The 20,451-nt window shown below is 38.8% G+C and overlaps 1 protein-coding gene across 1 annotated transcript in view; it reads right to left on the reverse strand.

Annotated features, from left to right (window-relative positions):
- Window positions 1-17,858: 17,858 nt before the first annotated feature.
- Window positions 17,859-20,451, reverse strand: part of FCHO2 (FCH and mu domain containing endocytic adaptor 2) — a 141,094-nt gene continuing 138,501 nt past the window's right edge. The window contains exon 26 of the mRNA XM_073014694.1: window positions 17,859-20,309. Coding sequence (XP_072870795.1) covers window positions 20,287-20,309 — 23 coding nt within the window. The 3' untranslated portion in view covers window positions 17,859-20,286. The remainder of the gene's footprint in view (window positions 20,310-20,451) is intronic.

A 20,451-nucleotide genomic window follows, 5' to 3' on the forward strand; every position in this document is an offset into this window, starting at 1 on the left:
ATGAATCTGAAAGACACTATGCTAAGTAAAATAAGCCAGTCACAAAAAGACAAATACTTTCTGATTCCAATTACATGAGGGGTACTTAGAGTAGTCAAACTCACAGAGACAGAAAGTAGAATGGTGGTTATCATGGGCTTGAGGGAGAGGAGAATGGAGGCTTATTAATGGGTATAAAGTTTCATTTTATTTTCCTTTTTTTTTTGAGACAGTCTCACTCTGTCACCCATGCTGGAGTGCAGTGGTGTGATCTGACTCATTGTGGCCTCAGTCTCCCCAGCTTCAAGTGATTTTCCCACCTCAGTCCCCCATGTAGCTGGGACTACAGGCAGGCACCATCACGCCTGGCTAATTTTTTTTTTTTTTTGTAGAGATGGGGTTTCACTATGTTGCCTAGGCTGGTTTGGAGCTCCTAGACTCAAGCGATACCTCCTTGGCCTCCCAAAATGCTGGGATTACAGATGTGAACCTGACCTAAAGTTTCAGTTTTCATCTTTTCAAGATGAAAATAATTATGAAGATGGGTAGTGGTGACAGTTGCACAATATTATGAATGTGTTCAGTACCACTGAACTGTACACTTAAAAATAGGTAAGATGGTAAATTGTACTGATGTGTGAAGGAAACCAGAATGTGTTACCCCAACATATTCCTCTTTGACATAAATATTTTTGAATTAAAGGCAATTATGAAGTAGCAAACAAAAGAAAAGCTCTCTCTATCCATCTGCTTTTCTGCCTAAAGATAGGATATGAAGTCCACTTTACTGGAGACAGCACTTATCAGCCCAGAAATAGCACCAGAAGAACCTACAAAAAAGCCTTATTCTGTTAGTGTATTCCCACAGATTTATCTTGCTACAGTTTCTTGCCTTTGAAAATCTAAAACTGCTTTCCTATGTCCTGTCACTTCCATAAAATTTATTGTTCTTTGTTGTTGAAGATATGATGTTCACAGTTTTAAGCTACCACTTCGAGTTACCTTTCACTGAGATTTCTTCCACATGGTGTACACTGTACACATTAGTTAATACACTTGCTGGCCAGGTGCAGTGGCTCACACATGTAATTCCAGCATTTTGGGAGGCTGGGGTGGGTTGATTGAATGAGCTCAGTAGTTTGAGATCAGCCTGAGCAATAGAGCAAAACTCTATCTCTACAAAAAATACAGTATTAGCCTGGTGTGGTGGTGCATGCTTGTAGTCCCAGCTACTCAGGAGGCTGAGGTGGGAGGATTGCTTGAGCCCGGGAGGCAGAGGTTGCAGTGAGCCGTGATCTTGCCACTGCACTTCAGTCTGGGCACTAGAGCAAGATCCTGTCTCAAAAGTAATTAATTAGTTAATTAATTTATTAACTTGCTGTTTTTCTCTTGCTAATCTATCTTGTGTTACAGGAGTCTGTTTCAACTACAAATTTACGAGAGTTGAGGAGAATATTTGAGATGATTATATTTTAACTCCTTATTTTTTGCCACAATTAAAAGAAAAATGGAAAAAAAAAAAGCGGGAAGAAAGGAGTACGGTTGTTGACCCCGCCCTGCCCTCCTCTCCCAGGACGTGCCCAATTATCCTGGACGAGAAGGATGCTGAGAAGGCTCTAAGCAGGTTGCTCACTGGATGGCTCTGAGTTCAGGCCATCATATCCTAGGTGCCTTCCCTAGTTCATGGTCTTTCTGGAGCCACAATATGTCCTTTTGATGTATAGCTTAAATTCTTTCCCTCTGGTCTAATCCTCCCCACCTCACCCAGCCTCCATCTTCAGTCTGCAGCACAAATTCCTCCCCCAAACTTTTTGCCAGATTCAAGAGGGAGCTAAATAAACCACCAATCTTCAAACTGGGGTATGGGAATTCTAGGGAGACAGAAGACCTCCTCAGAGCAGCAGACCCAGGTAGTTTCAAAGCAACCAATTTTTATATCCTCCTCTAAGAACTCTTTCCGAAATATATCTGCCCTCAGGCACTACCTGGCATCAAACTCCTTCTCCTATTGATTCTATTTAGTTCACTTCAGTGGAAGTAAAGGCCTCAGAGCCTCAAACAAAGGAGTGATTCTGAGTACTGTGTTGGAGTCAGTCGTTACTCAAAGGCCAGAGCAACCAATCCTTTTCAGAGTCAAGTGGTTTCGAATTATAGTCAGTTTCTCAGGGTCGATTATAGACCCCATATACAATGGTGGTCCCATAAGATTATAATGGAGCTAGAAAATTCCAATTGCTTAGTGACTTCATAGCCATCATAATATGTAGCACAATGCATTACTCACATGTTTGTGGTGATGCTGGTGTAAACAAACCTACTGTGCTGCTAGTTACGTAAAAGTATAGCACATATAATTATGTATGGCATATAATACTTCATAATGATAATAAATGACTATGTTACTGGTTTGTGTTGTCAACCAAAGAATGATGAGGTTAATATATTTGGAAAGGCCAGCTTTATTGCTCTTAAAAGGTTGCAGCATGCAGGTGGCCATTCTGACAAGGTGGGAAGTGTAGCCTCTGGCCAGAAGCCAGAAATCTGCACTTTGAAAGGAGAGGCAAAAGGAACAGGAATTTATGCTGAGTGGGGTGGCTGAATATAGATATTTAACAGGCTATAAGAGGAGTCATGAATATTTATGAAAAGAGAAATGTGCACATGCACAGTTGAGCTTCATGGGTGGCAGGTGTGAAAAAATGGTGGCATTACCATGATCCAAGGGTGGCGTTTTTGGCCCTCTGAACGTCAAAAGGGGAAGCAGAGGACATGAAAACCCTCACTGCACCCAACCCCTGTAGACTGGCCAGAACCACTTCATGGTCGGCAGTCTCTTATCATAAATGCTGGTCAGTTGTGTCAAAACTGCAAAAGGGAGGGGCACCATCAAGCCATTGGTTAACATTAGTGGCAGAGCCTTTTAAAAAGACTGGTTTCTGTTAAGCCTTTAGGGAGCAAAGCCTAGTGAGAGAGGGGGCTTAACAAGGCATGTCCAGCCTCCCATTCCATCATGGCCAGGAACTCAGTTTTAAGGTTTCTCTGGGGTCCTCGTGGTCAAGGGAGGATCTGTTCAGTTGGTTGGGGGGCTTAGAATTTTATTTTTATTTCTCAATAAAAATAAAAAATTACCATACTATACTTTTTATTGTTTTAGAATGTTCTCTACTTTTATAAGTAGAAGTACCTTAAAAAAAAAAAAAAGGTTGACCAGGCTCACACCTGTAATCCCACTGCTTTGGGAGGCTGAGGCGTGAGGACTGCTTGAGCCCTGGAGTTTGAGGCCAGTGTGGGCAACAAAGCAAGACCCTGTCTCTATTTTTAAGAATAATTTATTTTAAAAAGTTAACTGTAAGGCAGCCTCAGGCAGTTCCTTCTGGAAGTATTCCAGAAGAAGGCATTGTTATAATAGGATTTGACAGTTCCATGCCTATCATTGCCCCTGAAGACCTTCCAGTGGGACAGGGTGTGGAAGTGGAAGACAATGATATTGATGATACTGAGCCTGTGTAATCTAGGCCAATGTGTGTGCTTGTGTCTTCGTTTTTATCAAAAAAATTTTAAAAGTTAAAAAAACGTTAAATAGAAAAAAGCTTATAGAGTAAGCATATAAAGAAAGAAAAAAACATTTTTGTTTTTGAAATGGAATCTCACTCTGTCGCCAGGCTGGAGTGCAGTGGCACAGTCTTGGCTCACTGCAAGCTCCACCTCCTGGGTTCAAGTGATTCTCCTGCCTCAGCCTCCTGAGTAGCTGGGACTACAGGTGTCCGCCACCATGCCCAGCTAATTTTTGTATTTTTAGTAGAGACAGGGTTTCACCACGTTGGCCAGGTTGGTCTGGATCTCCTGACCTTGTGATCCGCCCGCCTCAGCCTCCCAAAGTGCTGGGATTACAGGCATGAGCCACCGTGCCCGGCCAAAAGAAAATATTTTTGTGCAGCTGTACAATGTTTTGTGTTTTTATTTTTATTTATTTGAGACAGGGTCTCACTCCGTCATCCAGGTTGTAGTGCAGTAGCGTGTCTTGGCAGCCTCTCCCTCCCAGATTCAAGTGATCCTTCCACCTCAGTCTCCTGAGTAGTTGGAATTACAGGTGCGTGTCACCATGCTCAGCTAATAATTTTTGAATTTTTTGTAGAGACAAGAATATTACCAAGGCTTGTCTCGAACTCCTGGGCTCAAGTGATCCTCCTGTTTTGGCCTCCCAAAGTGCTAGGATTACAGATGTGAGCCACTGTGCTGGCCTTGTGTTTTAAACTAAGTGTTATTACAAGAAAGTCAAAAAGTTTTTAAAAAATTAAAAGTTTCTGAAGCAAAAAGTTAAGGAAGCTAGTTAATGCATAATTGAAGAAAGAAGAATATTATTTTATAGATTTAGTGCAGCCTAAGGGTACTGTGTTTTAATATCTGTGGTAGTAATGGCCTAGGCCTTCACATTCACTCACCACTGATTCACTGACACACAGCAACTTCCAGTGCTGCAAGCTTCATTCATGGTAAGTGCCCTACACAGGTGTATCATTTCTTTTATACCATATTTTTACTGTACTTCTATGTTTTGATATGTTTCAATACACAAACACCATTTTGTTCCAATTGCCTACAAAATTCAGCACACTGACATGCTGTACAGGTTTGTAGCTTAGGAACAATAAACTCTGCCTTACAGTCTAGGTGTGTAGGAGGCTCCACCATCTAGGTTTGTGTAAATGCACTCTATGAGTTCATACAGTGACAAAATTGCATAATGATGCGTTTCTCAGAAGGTATCCTGTCATTAAGTGACACATGATTGTACTGGCTTTCACCAAAATTTGAAGAAGGACCAAGTGGTTAGCTGACTGGCCACTAGAAATAATGTTTGATGAAAAAATTATTATGTGATTTTTTTGGCAAAATCTTGGAAAAAGTCAAAGAATGGAATAACCTTGCTTAATATGCTCCCTCTATTTCTATGTACTTGCGTATGTGGACAAAGAGCATCAGTACTCACATTCGTGACAGTGAAAAGTAGGAATAGATTCTGTCTCATTCTAGCAATAAGTAATCGCCAGTGATAGCCCCCATCCATTTCATTAATAGGTGAATTTTTAATAAAAGTTTGCTTTTATGTTTAGTGATTGCCAACATTATGTGTACAATGCGTGTTTTATTTATATATTTGATCAATTAGTACCAATAATAGTTGTACTGATAATTCAACCCCAAAATATTTTAATACTTAGAAACTTACAGTGTAGGGTTACATATAGATATATAGATTTTTTTGGCAAAGCAAAATATAATTATTTCAAAGAAATACGATTATTCAGAAACATTTTTATAAAAAATACATTGGGATAAAGTTCTGTGGGGAGGAAGCATATAGAGATAAAGGTTTACAGAAACCAAACACTGCATAATGTGTAAAAATATGTAAAATGTATTATTTTTTAAAGCTAATTTTTAAAAACAGGCATGGTTAATGTCATCATGAATTAAGCTAAACCAACTTAATTATATACACCTCTGGCGTTATTTTTAGTAGATATTAAAGATGTTTTGAAGTCACCGAAACCTAGCTACTCCCCCATAATCTCACTAACAGATGAAAGTGAGTATCTCAAACATGTCAGATCATATTCCGCTAAACATACAGACCTTTATTAAACATATATTAATAAACAGACACAAAGCAGTTTCTAGGACTGCCTTGTTCCTTGAGCTTGCTGATATTGACTTGAGTCAGACACAGTGACCTTCCAGGGGTCTCTTACACTCACAGCGCATCGGGTCATCGGACTTCTTGGTAAATCAACAGTCTGTGAGAGGATGAAGCCACACCACCTTCGTACTAGAATAGAGGATACTGCTAAAGTCTTTTAGCCAACCCACATCTTGAATTCCTCTAATTCCCCAGTGAAAGCCCATTATTAATATTTCTTGTGCCAGATAATAGCCCACCATTTTCACCAATAAACACATACTTCTAATTCTTATGCCAATTAGTAGAGCCTCAGGTATCATGGAAGCTGCTTCTGGACTGTGGCCTTTCAGGTGTTAGCTGACTACCAACTGATATTCTATGTGAACCTGGAAAGAGTCAGTCATTCAAGATGGATCTTGAGTAGCTAATTGGGCCTAAATTCAAAATGAAGCCAAGTGGCCATTTGCTGACTCGAGGTCACACATGTACTCTGCATTCTGGAAACGCCACATGTTCTAGTAACTTAGGGACTCTCCTAGCTGTCTGTTCCTCTTTATGGTACCAGGAGGCACCTGAAACTAACCAATAGACTGTGACTTATGGTAAATCAGTCTTTCTTTCTCTTTCTTTCTTTCTTTCTTTCTTTCTTTCTTTCTTTCTTTCTTTCTTTCTTTCTTTCTTTCTTTCTTTCTTTCTTTCTTTCTTTCTTTCTTTCTCTTTCTTTCTTTCTTTCTTTCTTTCTTTCTTTCTTTCTTTCTTTCTTTCTTTCTTTCTTTCTCTTTCTTTCTTTCTCTTTCTCTCTCCTCTCTATCTCTCTCTCTATCTCTCTTTCTTTCTTTCTTTCTTTCTTTCTTTCTTTCTTTCTTTCTTTCTTTCTTTCTTTCTCTTTCTTTCTTTCTCTTTCTCTCTCCTCTCTATCTCTCTCTCTATCTCTCTTTCTTTCTTTCTTTCTTTCTTTCTTTCTTTCTTTCTTTCTCTTTCCTCTTTCTTTCTTTTTTTTTTTATTAGTCAACTGTAGTAGTGAGAAGGGGGGAAGAGTATAACAAGAGTTTGATCTGTAACTGACTGTGAACAATCAATTGAAATAACTCACTACCTTTGGACCAGCCTGGTCAATCTTAACATCAATGAAATAGAACCAGGAGAGCTTTTAAAACGCCTCTAAAAAGAAATATCCAAGGCCAGGCACAGTGGCTCACGCCTGTAATCTCAACACATTGGGAGGCTGAGGCTGGCGGATCACTTGAGGCCCGGAGTTTGAGACCAGCCTGGCCAATATGGCAAAACCCCAGTCTCTACTAAAAATACAAAAAGTAGCTGGGCATGGTGGTGCACACCTATGATCTAGCTACTCAGGAGGCCGAGGCACAAGAATTGCTTCAACGCAGGAGGCAGAGATTGCAATGAGCTGAGATCACACCACTGCACTCCAGCCTGGGCGACACAGCAAGACTCTGTCTCAAAAAACAAAACAGACTGGGTGCTCTGGCTCACACCTGTAATCCCAGCACTTTGGGAAGCCTAGGCAGGCAGACGGCCTGAGCTCAGCAGTTCGAGATGAGCCTGTTCAACATGGCAAAACCCCATCTCTCCTAAAAATACAAAAAAATAGCCAGGCATGGTGGCGCTCTCCTCTAGTCCCAGCTACTCAGCCTCTACCCGGGAGGTGGAAGTTGCAGTGAGCTGAGGTGACGCCACTGTACTCCAGCCTGGGTGACAGAGCGAGAATCTGTCTCAAAAACAAACAAAAGCAATAACAACAAAGAACTAGGAGAGCTTGTATCTATCATTTACATAACAGACTAGAGTGGAAACCTGGGTGAAAATTTTTCTTTACCTTTTTTTTTTTGTTAAGACAGTCTTGCTCTGTCACCCAGGTTGGAGTGCAGTGGTGTGATCACATCTCATTACAGCCTTTATTTCCTCAGCTTCAAGCAATCTTTCCTCAACCTCCCAAGTAGCTAGGACTACAGGCATGCACCACTACACTCAGCTAGTTTTTAAAAATTTTGTAAAGAGAGGGTCTTGCCATGTTGCCCAGGCTGGTCTTGAACTGGGCTTAGGTGATACTCCCACCTCAGCCTCCCAAAGTGCTGGGATTACATGCATGAGCCACCACACCCAGCCAGCAACTTTTTCTATAAAGGACACCCCCTTTCTTGGTTCTGGCAGAGCACATCTTTGTTTTGTATTGAAGGCTGCCTCTCCTTGGTTTGCAGAATGCTCAAAGAAATAAGGTCTCTCTTAACCCAATACTTTGTTCTCAGTAGTTTTATTAATATCTAGCTTACCTGGGTTACAGGTAACCTAAGTAGCACTTGCACAATATCACACTTAGGCTGCAGAATTTTAAATAATGGACATTTAACAGTGAGTGTCCAAATCACTGGTATATTTCTATCCCATTGAGCATCTTCAAAAGTGATGCACATTTTAGTTTAAAATGCCAGTATTTACACCATACTGTGAATATAAATCCTTTCTATTTAAGTTTATGATGAAAATTTTACATGTCAACTTTAAAATGAGCAAAAGGGTACACAGATTTTTAAAATTATTTGTGAGGTCATCTGAAAAGTTGGAACCTCACTGAACCAGCAGGGCTCTCTTTGTGGTTGGGGGATGACATCTCTTTGGCCTTTATACATGTCTGCTCAGCCTCTTCTCAGAGCCCTCAGAGCTCTGCATTCCAAAAGATTAGGTAGTGCAGCCTAATCAAGCCAACTCAACCCAGCCTTGTTCCTATGACAACTTCTCCTAGGCAGAGGGGCTTTCTGCTCTTACAGTTTATACAGACAAGAGGGATTTCTCAGGAGATTCTTCCAAAACAAGGAAGGTCTGCTCTTAGGTTACCTCGTTGCTTCACTTAAACTGAGAAGTACTGGCAACTTAAATGATGAATTCTCTCTTTTAAAAAAATTTTTTCCTTACCAGCTACCACCCCCCAACAATATAATTCTGTGTGTGTGTGTGTGTATATATGTATATATGTGTATATATATGTGTGTGTGTATATATATATCTGTGTACCTCATTAAACTATAAGCACTATGACAGTAGAGATATGTCTGATTTTGAGAGTGTCTGGCTGGCCTGACCCTCAAAAATGTTTGCTGCCTGAAGGATGACATGAGATGAGATACTACTAATGAGAGGAAATGAGAGATGGAACCAGGAGGTCCCATGTCAAAGCTGAAGATGAAAGAGAAACCAGGCCAGCAGTCATCCAACAAGATCTAGTGACCCTGATGAAGCCAGATAAAAATGGAAAACAGACAACACAGGCCAGCCAGGCGAGAATTCAAGTACAGCACATCACAGGTCCTGGCAATCATAATGCTGAACCAATAAATAAATTTACATGACTGACTTCTGACATAAATAATAATTTCATTCTGCTTATCTGCAGTTGCTCATGCAGGGCTTCAACAATTTCCTATGAGGACCCTTTCAACTTCTCCCCTTAACTCTGCCAGCTTATTTTTTATTTATTTTCTTGCTATTTTTGTCATGAGTTCTTGCATGTCTTCTTTGGGTTCTTGTTTTGTGGAGGTAATTGCTTCATCAAAATTTTAAATTTGTAGTTTTAGTGTACTTTTTCATGTGCTCCATGGAAACATATTTCTAGTGAATGTACTTCATCTGCCATTTGTTTTTCCATGTCATGTTCCTAAATATTTGTCCTCTCCCCTTTTTAACTATTACTATATAGACATTTAAGATCATTACTCATCTTTGAGTAATGGGAGTGCTTCATGGGAAAGATATTTTTAGGAGTTCTGTGTGGGGAGAAGACATACCTATGTTCTAGGACATACAGGAATTCTCCTGTGACACTAAGTAAAATGTTATGTGAGTTACTTTTTTGGGGCTTTACTCCTCCCAAGTCAACAAAGATAGTGACTGTAGAGTTCCTCAGGTGGACCCTTCCCTGCAAATATAGCTTGTATATGTGACTTCACATTTGATTCTTCTGCCCTTGCATTATCTTGGAGACAAATCAGGTCCAGAGAAACTCTTGATACCAAGGCACTTGCTTCTCATGGATCTAAACAGTTTTTTGGTCTTGCCCCTCAGAATAGTCACCTATTTTTGGAGAACCATGTATCACTGGCTTTGTTTGGGACTTGCACCTACATTCCCAAAGATATCCTTCTCATTTGAGATGTTTGCTTTCACCTGTTAGTTAAGAAGGGGAACAGCTAACTTTCATTCACTAGAGCCCACGGGAGGACTCTGAGGATATTCTCACATTCTGTTTGACTATCATTGCATTGAGAGCCCTTTGTTATGTTTTGAGACTTTTAGTTACAAATGTCCTCTAGTTTTGCCAAAGGGGAAATTTGCATTTCTGTTTCTCATTGTTGTCACTGGGAAAATTTTGAAGGGGAGAAGAGGGTAGGATTATTTTTACTCTATTTTAAAATAGGATTCTTCTTGGGTAGGATTTTGAATGTTAGCAATGGAGGAGAGGGAGAATGGCAGACATTCCAGGTGGAGTGGGAGACCGTACTGGGCAAAGGTCAGAGCTTTAAAGAGTGCTTTGTAATTAATATTCAGCTGATTTAGGCACACAGTTGATGAGGTTAGGAGAAATATGAGAAACTTACTTGGAAAAGTCAGAGGGATAATACTTTGGAAATCCTTCGCTGACAGATTGTGGGCTTTTTACCCAATTCTATAAGCAAGGTCATAACTTTCAGGATAGATTGAAAGTAGAGGGGGCATCCAGCAGCAGAGAGAGCAGTGAGAAGAGGTTGTGAGGAACATTCAGAAGAGGGGTTGTGAGGAACCACTCCTACCCCTCTGGCATACACGTACTCTTATAGTTTAATTGATATATTCACACACTACCTACATAATTTAAAAAGATTTAAACTTTTACAACATACATAAAATCCAACTGTATAAAGTGAAATAAATACTATCTTGCTTATTTCCCCTACCTGATCTTGAATTCTTGAAGGCAAAAACAATGTGGTTTATATGTCTTTATCCTCCCTTATAAAAGGAGGATGCCTACAAGTGAATGGAGGAGAGGAAGAACTAGTCTAACAGGAAGCTGCATGCCACCTCTATCCTGCACAGTCCTGAACAGTAGGGTATGTATTCTGCTGCAAGTCGTTGTGTAGTTGGTTGCTGGTTGCCACAGGAGTTGAGGGGTTGGTAGGATGGAGCTGTCTCAGAGAGTGCATTTCTGCAGTCCAGGAAAATTAGAGGAAGTGACAGCCCCAGATCCTGCAGTCCTCCAGGCAATCAGCTCTATCAACTTCTCTGCACACAGGATCTCTGGATGACAGTGGGGTGTATTCACAGCTCCCCATTGCCCCTAGGGATCTATGTAGTGGCTCCTGATCAGCTTCTGCTGGCTCAGCTAGATGTGACCAGGTAGAAAATATAATGGCTTCAGCTAAGAACATACTCTGCTGATAGGCTGGGTGCGTGTCTATCAGATGCTGCTACCTCACTGGTCTGGAGACAGAAAAATAAAATCAGTTCATGTTTTTTATATTCTTGCCTAGCCAACTGTGCAGTTTATGACTCCAACCAGGACTGAAAGATGGAAAAAAGCATCTTGGAAATACTTGTACAACTTCACAGATCATTAGCAAACTTGACTTCCCATTACAAACCCTAAAGTTGTAATGAGTTTATTTTCATACAATCTTGGACTATATCCAGTTTCCTATACCCTTTATAATCAGACTTATTTCTCTCAGAATTGAAAGATACCTGAGAAAAGTATCCACTTAAAACACAAACTGTAAATATAGATATAGCTGCAGCAAAAGAGAAGTATAAAATGTCCAGCCAGTGACCTGCTATATATGACCTAATGTCCAGCGACTGTATCTCTTAAGAATTTACCTGATGGGGAACCTACGTTCTCTCTCTCCGCATATATATATGAGGTAGCTTCTTCATCAGGTAAATTCTTAGAGACACAGTTGCTGGACATTAGGTCAGCCCAAGGCTAGTTATGCCTCTGCCAATCTTCAAGGCAGCTTCCTGGCATTGCCTCTACAAACACTTCCCTAAGAGATTCATAAAAGTTATGTCTGTACAATTTAGCATGTTAGAGCCAATTTTACATTTAGCACTAACCACAGAAGGCAAGCTAAGGTGTTCACATATCCAAATTGGGAATGACCCAACAACACGCCTGCCCCTCAGAGCTGACCATTTCCTAACTCTTACCAGCCACAGCTAGGATGACTAAGGCTGAGGACTGCCACGTTTTTTCATGAAATAGCCACTTTGCTAAGTAGTCATTTCACATTTAAAAGATGCCCTTCAACTGTACCCAGTAACAGTGAGCTATGTGTTTAAACCTCATGACTTAGAGAGAGACCTGTGCTTTCAGATGACTGTTAACATTTCTAGAACCACAAGGGCATAGCCAAACAGCGGTGTTCATGTCACCTTTGCTCTTAAACAAGGAAGTGGCTTTTTTTTTTTTCAGTTGAAAGGAATAACAATGAGTGGTGGGTTTAAAGTTGCAAATTAACAGAGGATTATAAAAAGCTTACTTAGCTGTGAAGGCAGAGCCTACTTGCGTCATAGTTTGACATAAATATTTTCAGTTAAAAATCTTCACAGGGCACTGCATGGTACCTATCGCCCACAATATCTTGGTGCTTGGCTGGGTGCAGTGGCTCACACCTCTAATCCCAGCATTTTGGGAGGCTGACGTGGAAGATTTCTTGAGGCTGAAGTTCAAGACCAGCCTTGACAATATAGTGAGACCTCATCTCTACAAAATATTTTTAAAAATAGCTGGGCGTGGTGGCACATGCCTGTATTCTCAGCTACTCAGGAGGCTAAGGCAGGGGAGAATTGCTTGAGCCTAGGAGTTTGAGGTTACAATGAGCTGTGATCCACTCTAGGCAGGGCAACGAAGTGAGACTCCGCCTTCAAAACAAAACAAACTTTGGTGCTTAAGAGGCAGAAGCTCATCTGTGGGAGTCAGTCCTACTGGCTGACCAGCACTTTAACGCCTCATTAGGGAAAACGGATATTCTCCAGAGTTTCTTTTCGGAAGCTGACCTCAAAGACACTAATAATATAGCAGATATCTAGGTATTTTTCCTTGAATGCTCTAAGCAATTCTAGGTGATGCAGAGGTTTTGCTGTTATTCACATGAAAAAATAAACAGAGGTTGACATTTCCAAGACTTTTATAGCAAAGTAGAAAAATATCTGAAAAATGTATTTAAGTCATAAAATATGCATGTTTTGGGATGGTTGAAGGCTACAGTAATTACTGAACTTGAAAATACTGATATTTTAAAATTCCCACAAAATATGTGCTGCCCAAAGATTTCAGGAAGCACATAGGTATGTTTTGTCTTTCTCATAGTCTGCCTACAAACCAAATTTCTATTTTTAGTAGTTATTGGCAATCCTCTATGTTTCACATATTTCGTATGACTTGTTTTCTTTCAGGAGAAAAAAAATCTGGTCAAATATATGAATCTAATTTGTAATGCCCTCCTGCTTTTTAAGCTGAAAACAACTTGATCTTATTACATACAAAAAAAAAAATGCATTTTATTCCCAACTCCACATTTTGTTCAATAAAAAATTTACATTTTTTATTGTGTATCCTTTAAGTAATTATTTTGGCTATAGTTTTAGATTTTAACTTTTGTATTAGAGATAGACAGTCTGGGACCGCCGTCATACATGCAGTCCATCACTGTAAGCCCTCTTAAAGAACCTGGGCTTCTGTGTTTGCCTTCGAAACCCCGTACATCCTGAAAAACTGGGTGGGAAAGAGGTTATTACTGATCATAGTTACTTTGCAGATGTGTGAAATGTTTAAATTGTGAATTACTCACTGACTTCCTCCTAATGAGCTGGTACCTCGAGGGGACTCTCCATCTCTGAGTGGAGAGGTGCCTGGGGTCAAAGATCCCAGAACTTCTAAATATTGTGGGCGCCATCAACTCAGGCCAAAAGGAAGTAAAGCAAGCAGCTGCAATTTTGCACTGACAGGATTATGATTCTGATGTATACAGTCAATCACCAACCTTAAAGGTCACCTTACCTCAAGCAGGTACCCTGGTTGCCTCTCATACTGAAATATGCTTCACGCAATAGCATGAAGATGGTTTCAAAGTATGCCTTTACACTTCTGAAAAATTTGAAATTCACTCAGTAAGTTTCCCAACTAATGGAAATATTTTATTGACAAAAGGTGGAAAAACCAAATAACCTAATCTTTGTTGCAGGCTCATCACTCTTTAGGTTACTTTTTTTGGGAATTTCAATGGTGTAAACAGTCACTATTCATTGAGTATGTAATGACATTAAGGTTCTGAACTTAAAAGGCTCTTAATTTTGCCAAAAGCTACCCTCTGTCACTTCTCTGGATCACATTTTTCTTTTTTTTCTTTTTTTTTTGAGACAGAGCCTTGTTCTGTCACCCAGGCTGTAGTGAAGTGGCATGATCTCGGCTCACTGCAACCTCTGCCTCCTGGGTGGAAGTGATTCTCGTGCCTCAGTCTCTGGAGCAGCTGGAACTATAGGTCTGCGTCAGCACGCCCAGCTAGGTTTTTGTATTTTTTGTAGAGAAAGGGTTTCTCCATGTTGGCCAGGCTGGTCTCAAACTCCTGAGCTCAGGCAATCCGCCGACCTCAGCTTCCCAGAGTGCTAGAATTATAGGCGTGAGCTACCGCACCCGGCCGACGCTTTTCTTAAGAGAGTAATTTGGGCAAAATATATTCCCAGAAAAAAAGAACTGATCCTGTATTCACTTAGGGAAAACAAAATAATGACATTTGGCTTTGACACCAAAAAGAATAGAAATTAAATCAGGAATCTACTTCATACATTAACAAAACCAACCAACCAAAAAACCTGGCTATATTGGTAGGATCATGTAAGGGCAAGGCAATAATCAAAATAAGAAGATCCTTATGTGAAAAGATCTTTGTGCATCAACAGAAAGTTCAACTTGCACTCTATTGCAACTATTTTTCAAAATACATAGTTTATAATTGTAGATGTAATATGTATTAATTATTTAAAAATTTAGATAACACCGAACATATTGTTAAAAATAAAAATCCCACCACTTATAGATTATAACAGCTTGGTGAATGCTTTTGCAAAAAATTTTTGCTCTAGATGTATGCCTTTTTTTTTTTTTTTTTTTTTTTGAGATGGAGTCTCACTCTGTTGTTCAGGCTGGAGTGCAGCAGCACTGATCTCAGCTCACTGCAGCCTCCATCTCATGGGTTCAAGTGATTCTCCTGCCTCAGCCTCCTGAGTAGCTGGGATTACAGGCATGCGCCACCATGCCTGACTAATTTTTGTGATTTTGGTAGAGATGGGATTTCACCATGTTGGCCAGGCTGGTCTTGAACTCCTAACCTCAAATGACCTGCCCGCCTTGGCCTCCCAAAGTGCTGGGATTACAGGCATGAGCCACTGTGCCTGGCCTGATGCATGCACTTTTAAAAACAAAAATGGCATATTACTTTTCACCATTTAATAATATTGTGGCAGGATCTCAATATCAGTGACTGTGGATCTTCACAATTACTTTTCAAAGCCGCATAGTATTTCACCATACGGGAGTTATCAACTCAGCCAACCCTCTCAATTTTGTCATACTATAAACAATGTTGCAATAAACATCTTTGCATACATAATTGTGCTTATGTCTCATTATTTTCTTAGGACAAATTCCCAAGTGAATTACCAGTTTACATGACACATAGATTTAAAAAAATTTTTAAAGGCTTTGGATTCAAATTGTTGTCAGAAAGGCTATACCAGATTACCATTCCTAAAGACAAAAAGTTGAATACTTAAAGTTCATCCTGCTCATTGCTGAGTTCACAGTTTAAAAAATGGATTAAAAAGTTGATTGGGATAGGTGCAAAGAGTTGCTTGGCAATATACTATATGGAAACTTGCTTGTACCAGCAGAAATTGTGTGTCTGACTGCTGGCCAGCTCACTTGCAGTCATTCCTAGCCCCTTCTCCTTTACCCACCTTCATTACGAAGGCTACTTGTTTTCTCTGCCTGTCTTACATAATTCTGGCCAACAGAATGTAAACAGAAATGTGCTGGGAGCTTCTGGAAAAGCTTTTACTCTTCATACAAAAACAGACAGGCATACTGGAACTGTCCCTCCTAGCTGTGGATGTAAACATACAGTCTGGAGCTATGGCTGCCATACTCCAACCATAAAGAAAGGCTGAATGACTTGTTTTGGCCAATGACAACAAGAGGTAACTTGCACTGTGATATGAAAAAAATATGTCTTTGTTTAAACCAGGGGACCCCAATTTCCAGACCATGGACTGGTAGTGGTCTGTGGCCTGTTAGGAACCAGCTTGCACAGCAGGAGGTGAGCGAGCATTACTGCCTGAGCTCTGCCTCCTGGCGGATCGGAGGCAGCCTTAGATTCTGATGGGAACGTGAACCCTATGGTGAACTGCGCATGTGAGGGATCTAAGTTGTACGCTCCTTATGAGAATCTAACTAATGACTCATGATCTGAGTAGAACAGTTTCATCCGCTCCTTGTGAGAATCTAACTAATGACTGATGATCTGAGTAGAACAGTTTCATCCTTAAACTATCTCCCCACACCACCTCATCCATGGAAAAATTGTCTTCCACAGAACAGGTCCCTGGTGCCAAAAAGGTTGGTGCTGCTGGTTTAAACCATTCTTAGTTCTGTTTCTGTTACTTGAGGCTAAAAACATTACTGACAGATAAAACACTCATGCTAAAAAGATAACCAATGAGTTATCACAAATGTTCATTCAGAAACGATCATTAGGAGGAGCATGGAAACAATTACTTTAAAATATGGATAAAATACGTACATATAGTAAGAAGTCATGGAAAAAACGTTTAATACTGAGAGCCACTGAAACCATTAAATGCACATTAGGAAAAAGGAACAAAGAAAATAACAAAATGGAGAAGGGGTGGGGTACATAGAGGGTTACTCTATGTTTATCGAAACCCCGTTTTCTTCCTGGACACAAAACCAAACTACACTTCCCATCTTTGTTTGCAGTTGACTGGAGCCACAAGATCAAATCCTGGCTCATGGAATATGGTCAGAAGTGATGATGCCAATTCTGGGCCTGGCCCATAAAAACTCCCATCTAATCTTTGCTCTTTCCCATCTAATCTTTTGCTGGCCAGCAGATAAAGATTTTAAGCAGAATCACAGAATGGAAAGAGCCTGGGTCCCTGAATTACTATATGGAGCAGAACTCCTCCTCAAACCTACTTATGACTGTGATAAGAGCAATGTAGGAAGTATTGTGTTTAGTTATTGCAGCAGCTAGCATCATTTAGAGGTGGGAATGGGATGAAGGAGAAAAAGGAAGAAAACAATGATGGGCATATGGTATGAATGGTGAGTGCTATCTGGCCTTTCTACAGGTTCCTCTGCCCTGGCCTACCTAGATAAATTAAGCTGTGCCTTTTCTAACACAGATTGGCAATTTTTTTTCTTTTTTTGAGACAGGGTCTCACTTGGTCACTCAAGCTGGAGTGCTGTGGTACAATCTTGGCTCATTGCAACTTCCACCTCCCATGTTCAAGCAATTCTCCTACCTCAGCCTCCCGAGTAGCTGGGACTACAGGCATACACCACCATGCCCAGCTAATTTTTGTATTTTTTGGTAGTCAGGGTTTCACCATGCTGGCCAGGTTGATCTTGAACTCCTGACCTCATGTGATCTGCCCACCTTGGCCTTCCAAAGTGCTGGGATTACAGTCATGTCCCACCACACCCAGCCCAAAATTTTCAATAGTTAGGATAAATTCTTTCTTTTCTAATTTCCTTCTTTTGCTCCTTCCTAAATCTACTGTTTTGGCAGGCTTGTCTTAACTAATTCTTTGGAACACTATGATTTTTGAACTGTCTGAGACTGTGTTCCTGAGCAATTGGTTAGGAAGAAAGTCTTTGCTAAAATTTAACATCAATTTAAATATATCTTAAAATATATTAAAAACAATCCCTTGTTAACCAATTTTGACACTTTTGGGATATACTCCAAATGAAGTTTTCTATATAACCAATAAATAACAGTTCTCTCTGTATGTCTGTTCAAACAGTAGTACAAAGTTAAAAACCAATTACTTGGCCAGCTTGCCTTGTCCTAACATCGATGACATAGCTATTACTATCAAGTACAAAGACACATAGATCAACTGATAAATTATATATTACATGTTTATTAAGAGCACAACTTTATGTAAAATTTACATTTAATGAAAAAAATCAAAAATATTTACAAAATCTTGGAAGACAGATGTGCATTGTTCTAATTACAATCCAAAGTAGTAAATAACAATCCTTAAAAACTCACATTTGTTAGAGTTATGTTTACAAATTCTTGGTTAAAGAGGCAGCTACAAAGTTTATCACTATACATAAGCAAGAACCAGCTTGCTAGGTACATTTCCCATTGAAAATCTACTGGTCTCTTTCACACCATTAGTGGATTTTTAAATGAAAAAAAAAAAAAAATCAATATAAACTCATATGGCTTCAAAATTGTAACCTGTACTCAATACTTGGTATGAAGACTGTGGTAATTAAGAAAGTGCAGAAGTTTAACCATTTCACTAATTTGTACATTTTTAGGTAATACTTGATTAAAAACAAACACGGTAAGAACAGTGTCTGAATTCTAATAATAAAATATTGACTGCCCAATCAAAGCAGTTTGATTGCGAAGTAGATTACAGTTAGAATTCCAGTAAGGGACTGTAATTGGCATTTAAAAGAGCACAAAATAAGAGTTAGAAATTCTAATTTTGCTCACTATTTAGTAAAGATCAGCGTTTTAGCAAATTATGTGCTGCTTTAGTCAAATCTAAATTCAGACTTTGGCTAACATTGAATATATAAAAAAGCACATACTGTGTTATATATTGCTAAAGAGTAGATTTTCTGCTGTATTTAGTATAGCAAGATGTTACATAAATGACTAGTAATAGAGGTTTTATTTTCTGTGAAGCTTAACGGAACAATTAGTGGTTTTATATAAATTATCATATATAACACAATTTATCACTTCTACTAGGCAAATAAAGGACACTCATATTTATTATTATAAATGAAATTCCCATTGGTAAATTATGAAGCCTCATCCAAAATATTTTATTTCTTCAATTCATCAAGATTTGCTATTAAAGTTAGGTTTCTTACTATTTAGTACTGGTAGTTTATTTTTAGAAATGTTTAACCAAATGCATCACTTCAAATAATTTTCCTACTTTTATGAAGTAGAAACTGAATAATTAAAATGTACATATTGGTAATTTTTCCAATTGTTGAAATAAAAACAAATGGCAGTGCTTCTCCTTCTGTTTCTAAAATTAATCTTTTAAAAAATGCATTCCTCAAAAAATACCATAAAACTCATGTTCACAACACAATCAGTAAATAAATGCATAAATTTTCAACGATAAAGTGTCAAGGAAAATGCTAAATTGAGAGTTAAAATACCAGTTACCAATTTAGCACTATAGTTTTTTAGAATTTGTTTTAAAATTCACACACTTTTGATGAGGTTAATGTCAAGTATCTGAAGGTAATTTTTCTTCCTGTAAACACATGCCATTGGGTTTATATTTCTCTTTCTAGTGGCTACAGTGTATCACCAAAGAAGTGAGCCAGGATTCTTAAGTTATGCTTTATGACTCTGAATTCCCTTCCCAGTTGCAGGCCAAAAATATTTACAAAAATTGCAAGTATCTTATAAAAATGCTTGATCATTGTAAGATTCTGAACAGAAGATTCAGACTGAGAAAAAGTGAGGCACATTAATGAACACAAACTGTATAGGCACATCTCTGGCTTTTGTTATTGTTTTAAAAGGCACACATTATGCAATTCCATATAAAAATAAATTAAATCTACAGCATTAAATCATCAAAAAAATCACAACTTCTATAAAGTTAACTAACTGCAGAAGTAAATGTCTCTGCTGTCATTTGCAAGCTTATTTTAAAACACATTGCACTTGAGAATTTTTTTAAAAATCATATAAAACATCACTTATACTTTATTAATGTTTATGAGAATCAAATTATAGATTTTTTGCATACAACTTGGACTCTGGTCTGATTACCTTATGGCACATAACTCAATTTGATTGAGTGTTCTGAGTTAACATTACCCAAAACTTGGAATTCATGTTCTATTTGTATACACTGAATATCAAACTTATGAAATTTCAAAGTTATCTCTGACTCTAAAAATTTATGGAAAGCTAAATTACTTTGTGCTTGCTCTCCTGAAATTTTAGGCCTACTACTACACTATAACCCCTTTTTTCAACATAGACACTGGAAATAATTTAAAAATTAAGCCTACAAAAACTTCATTTTTACTGAGAATCTGAATAAATGTGCTTCCTGAATATTGCAGTTGATCATTTACAACATAGAGAATCATTTCAGTACTATTTCTTTCAATGACTCACTTTAAAAGTGCGATTTAATGTTTGTAGTCAGCTCTCAAATATGTCTAAGTTTGAAAGACATCATACAAGTTAAAATAGTGTTTGGAAAGAACAGATAATGCAGAATGGCAGGTTTGTACTCCCTGAAGTCAAACCACTTTCCCAGGTCCATCAACAATCCGCCAGGTATCGTCCTGAAAAACACCAAGCAGACCTTTGCAATTACCATTTCAAATGCACTCTAAGGACATTTTCCACTGTGGTTACCAATACAAAACTCTAGTTCCCATCTGCTATTTACAATACATTAGAATCAGATAACAGGTGTTCAGCTAT

This window comes from Chlorocebus sabaeus, chromosome 4 (genome assembly GCF_047675955.1).
Source record: "Chlorocebus sabaeus isolate Y175 chromosome 4, mChlSab1.0.hap1, whole genome shotgun sequence".
NCBI lineage: Eukaryota > Metazoa > Chordata > Mammalia > Primates > Cercopithecidae > Chlorocebus > Chlorocebus sabaeus.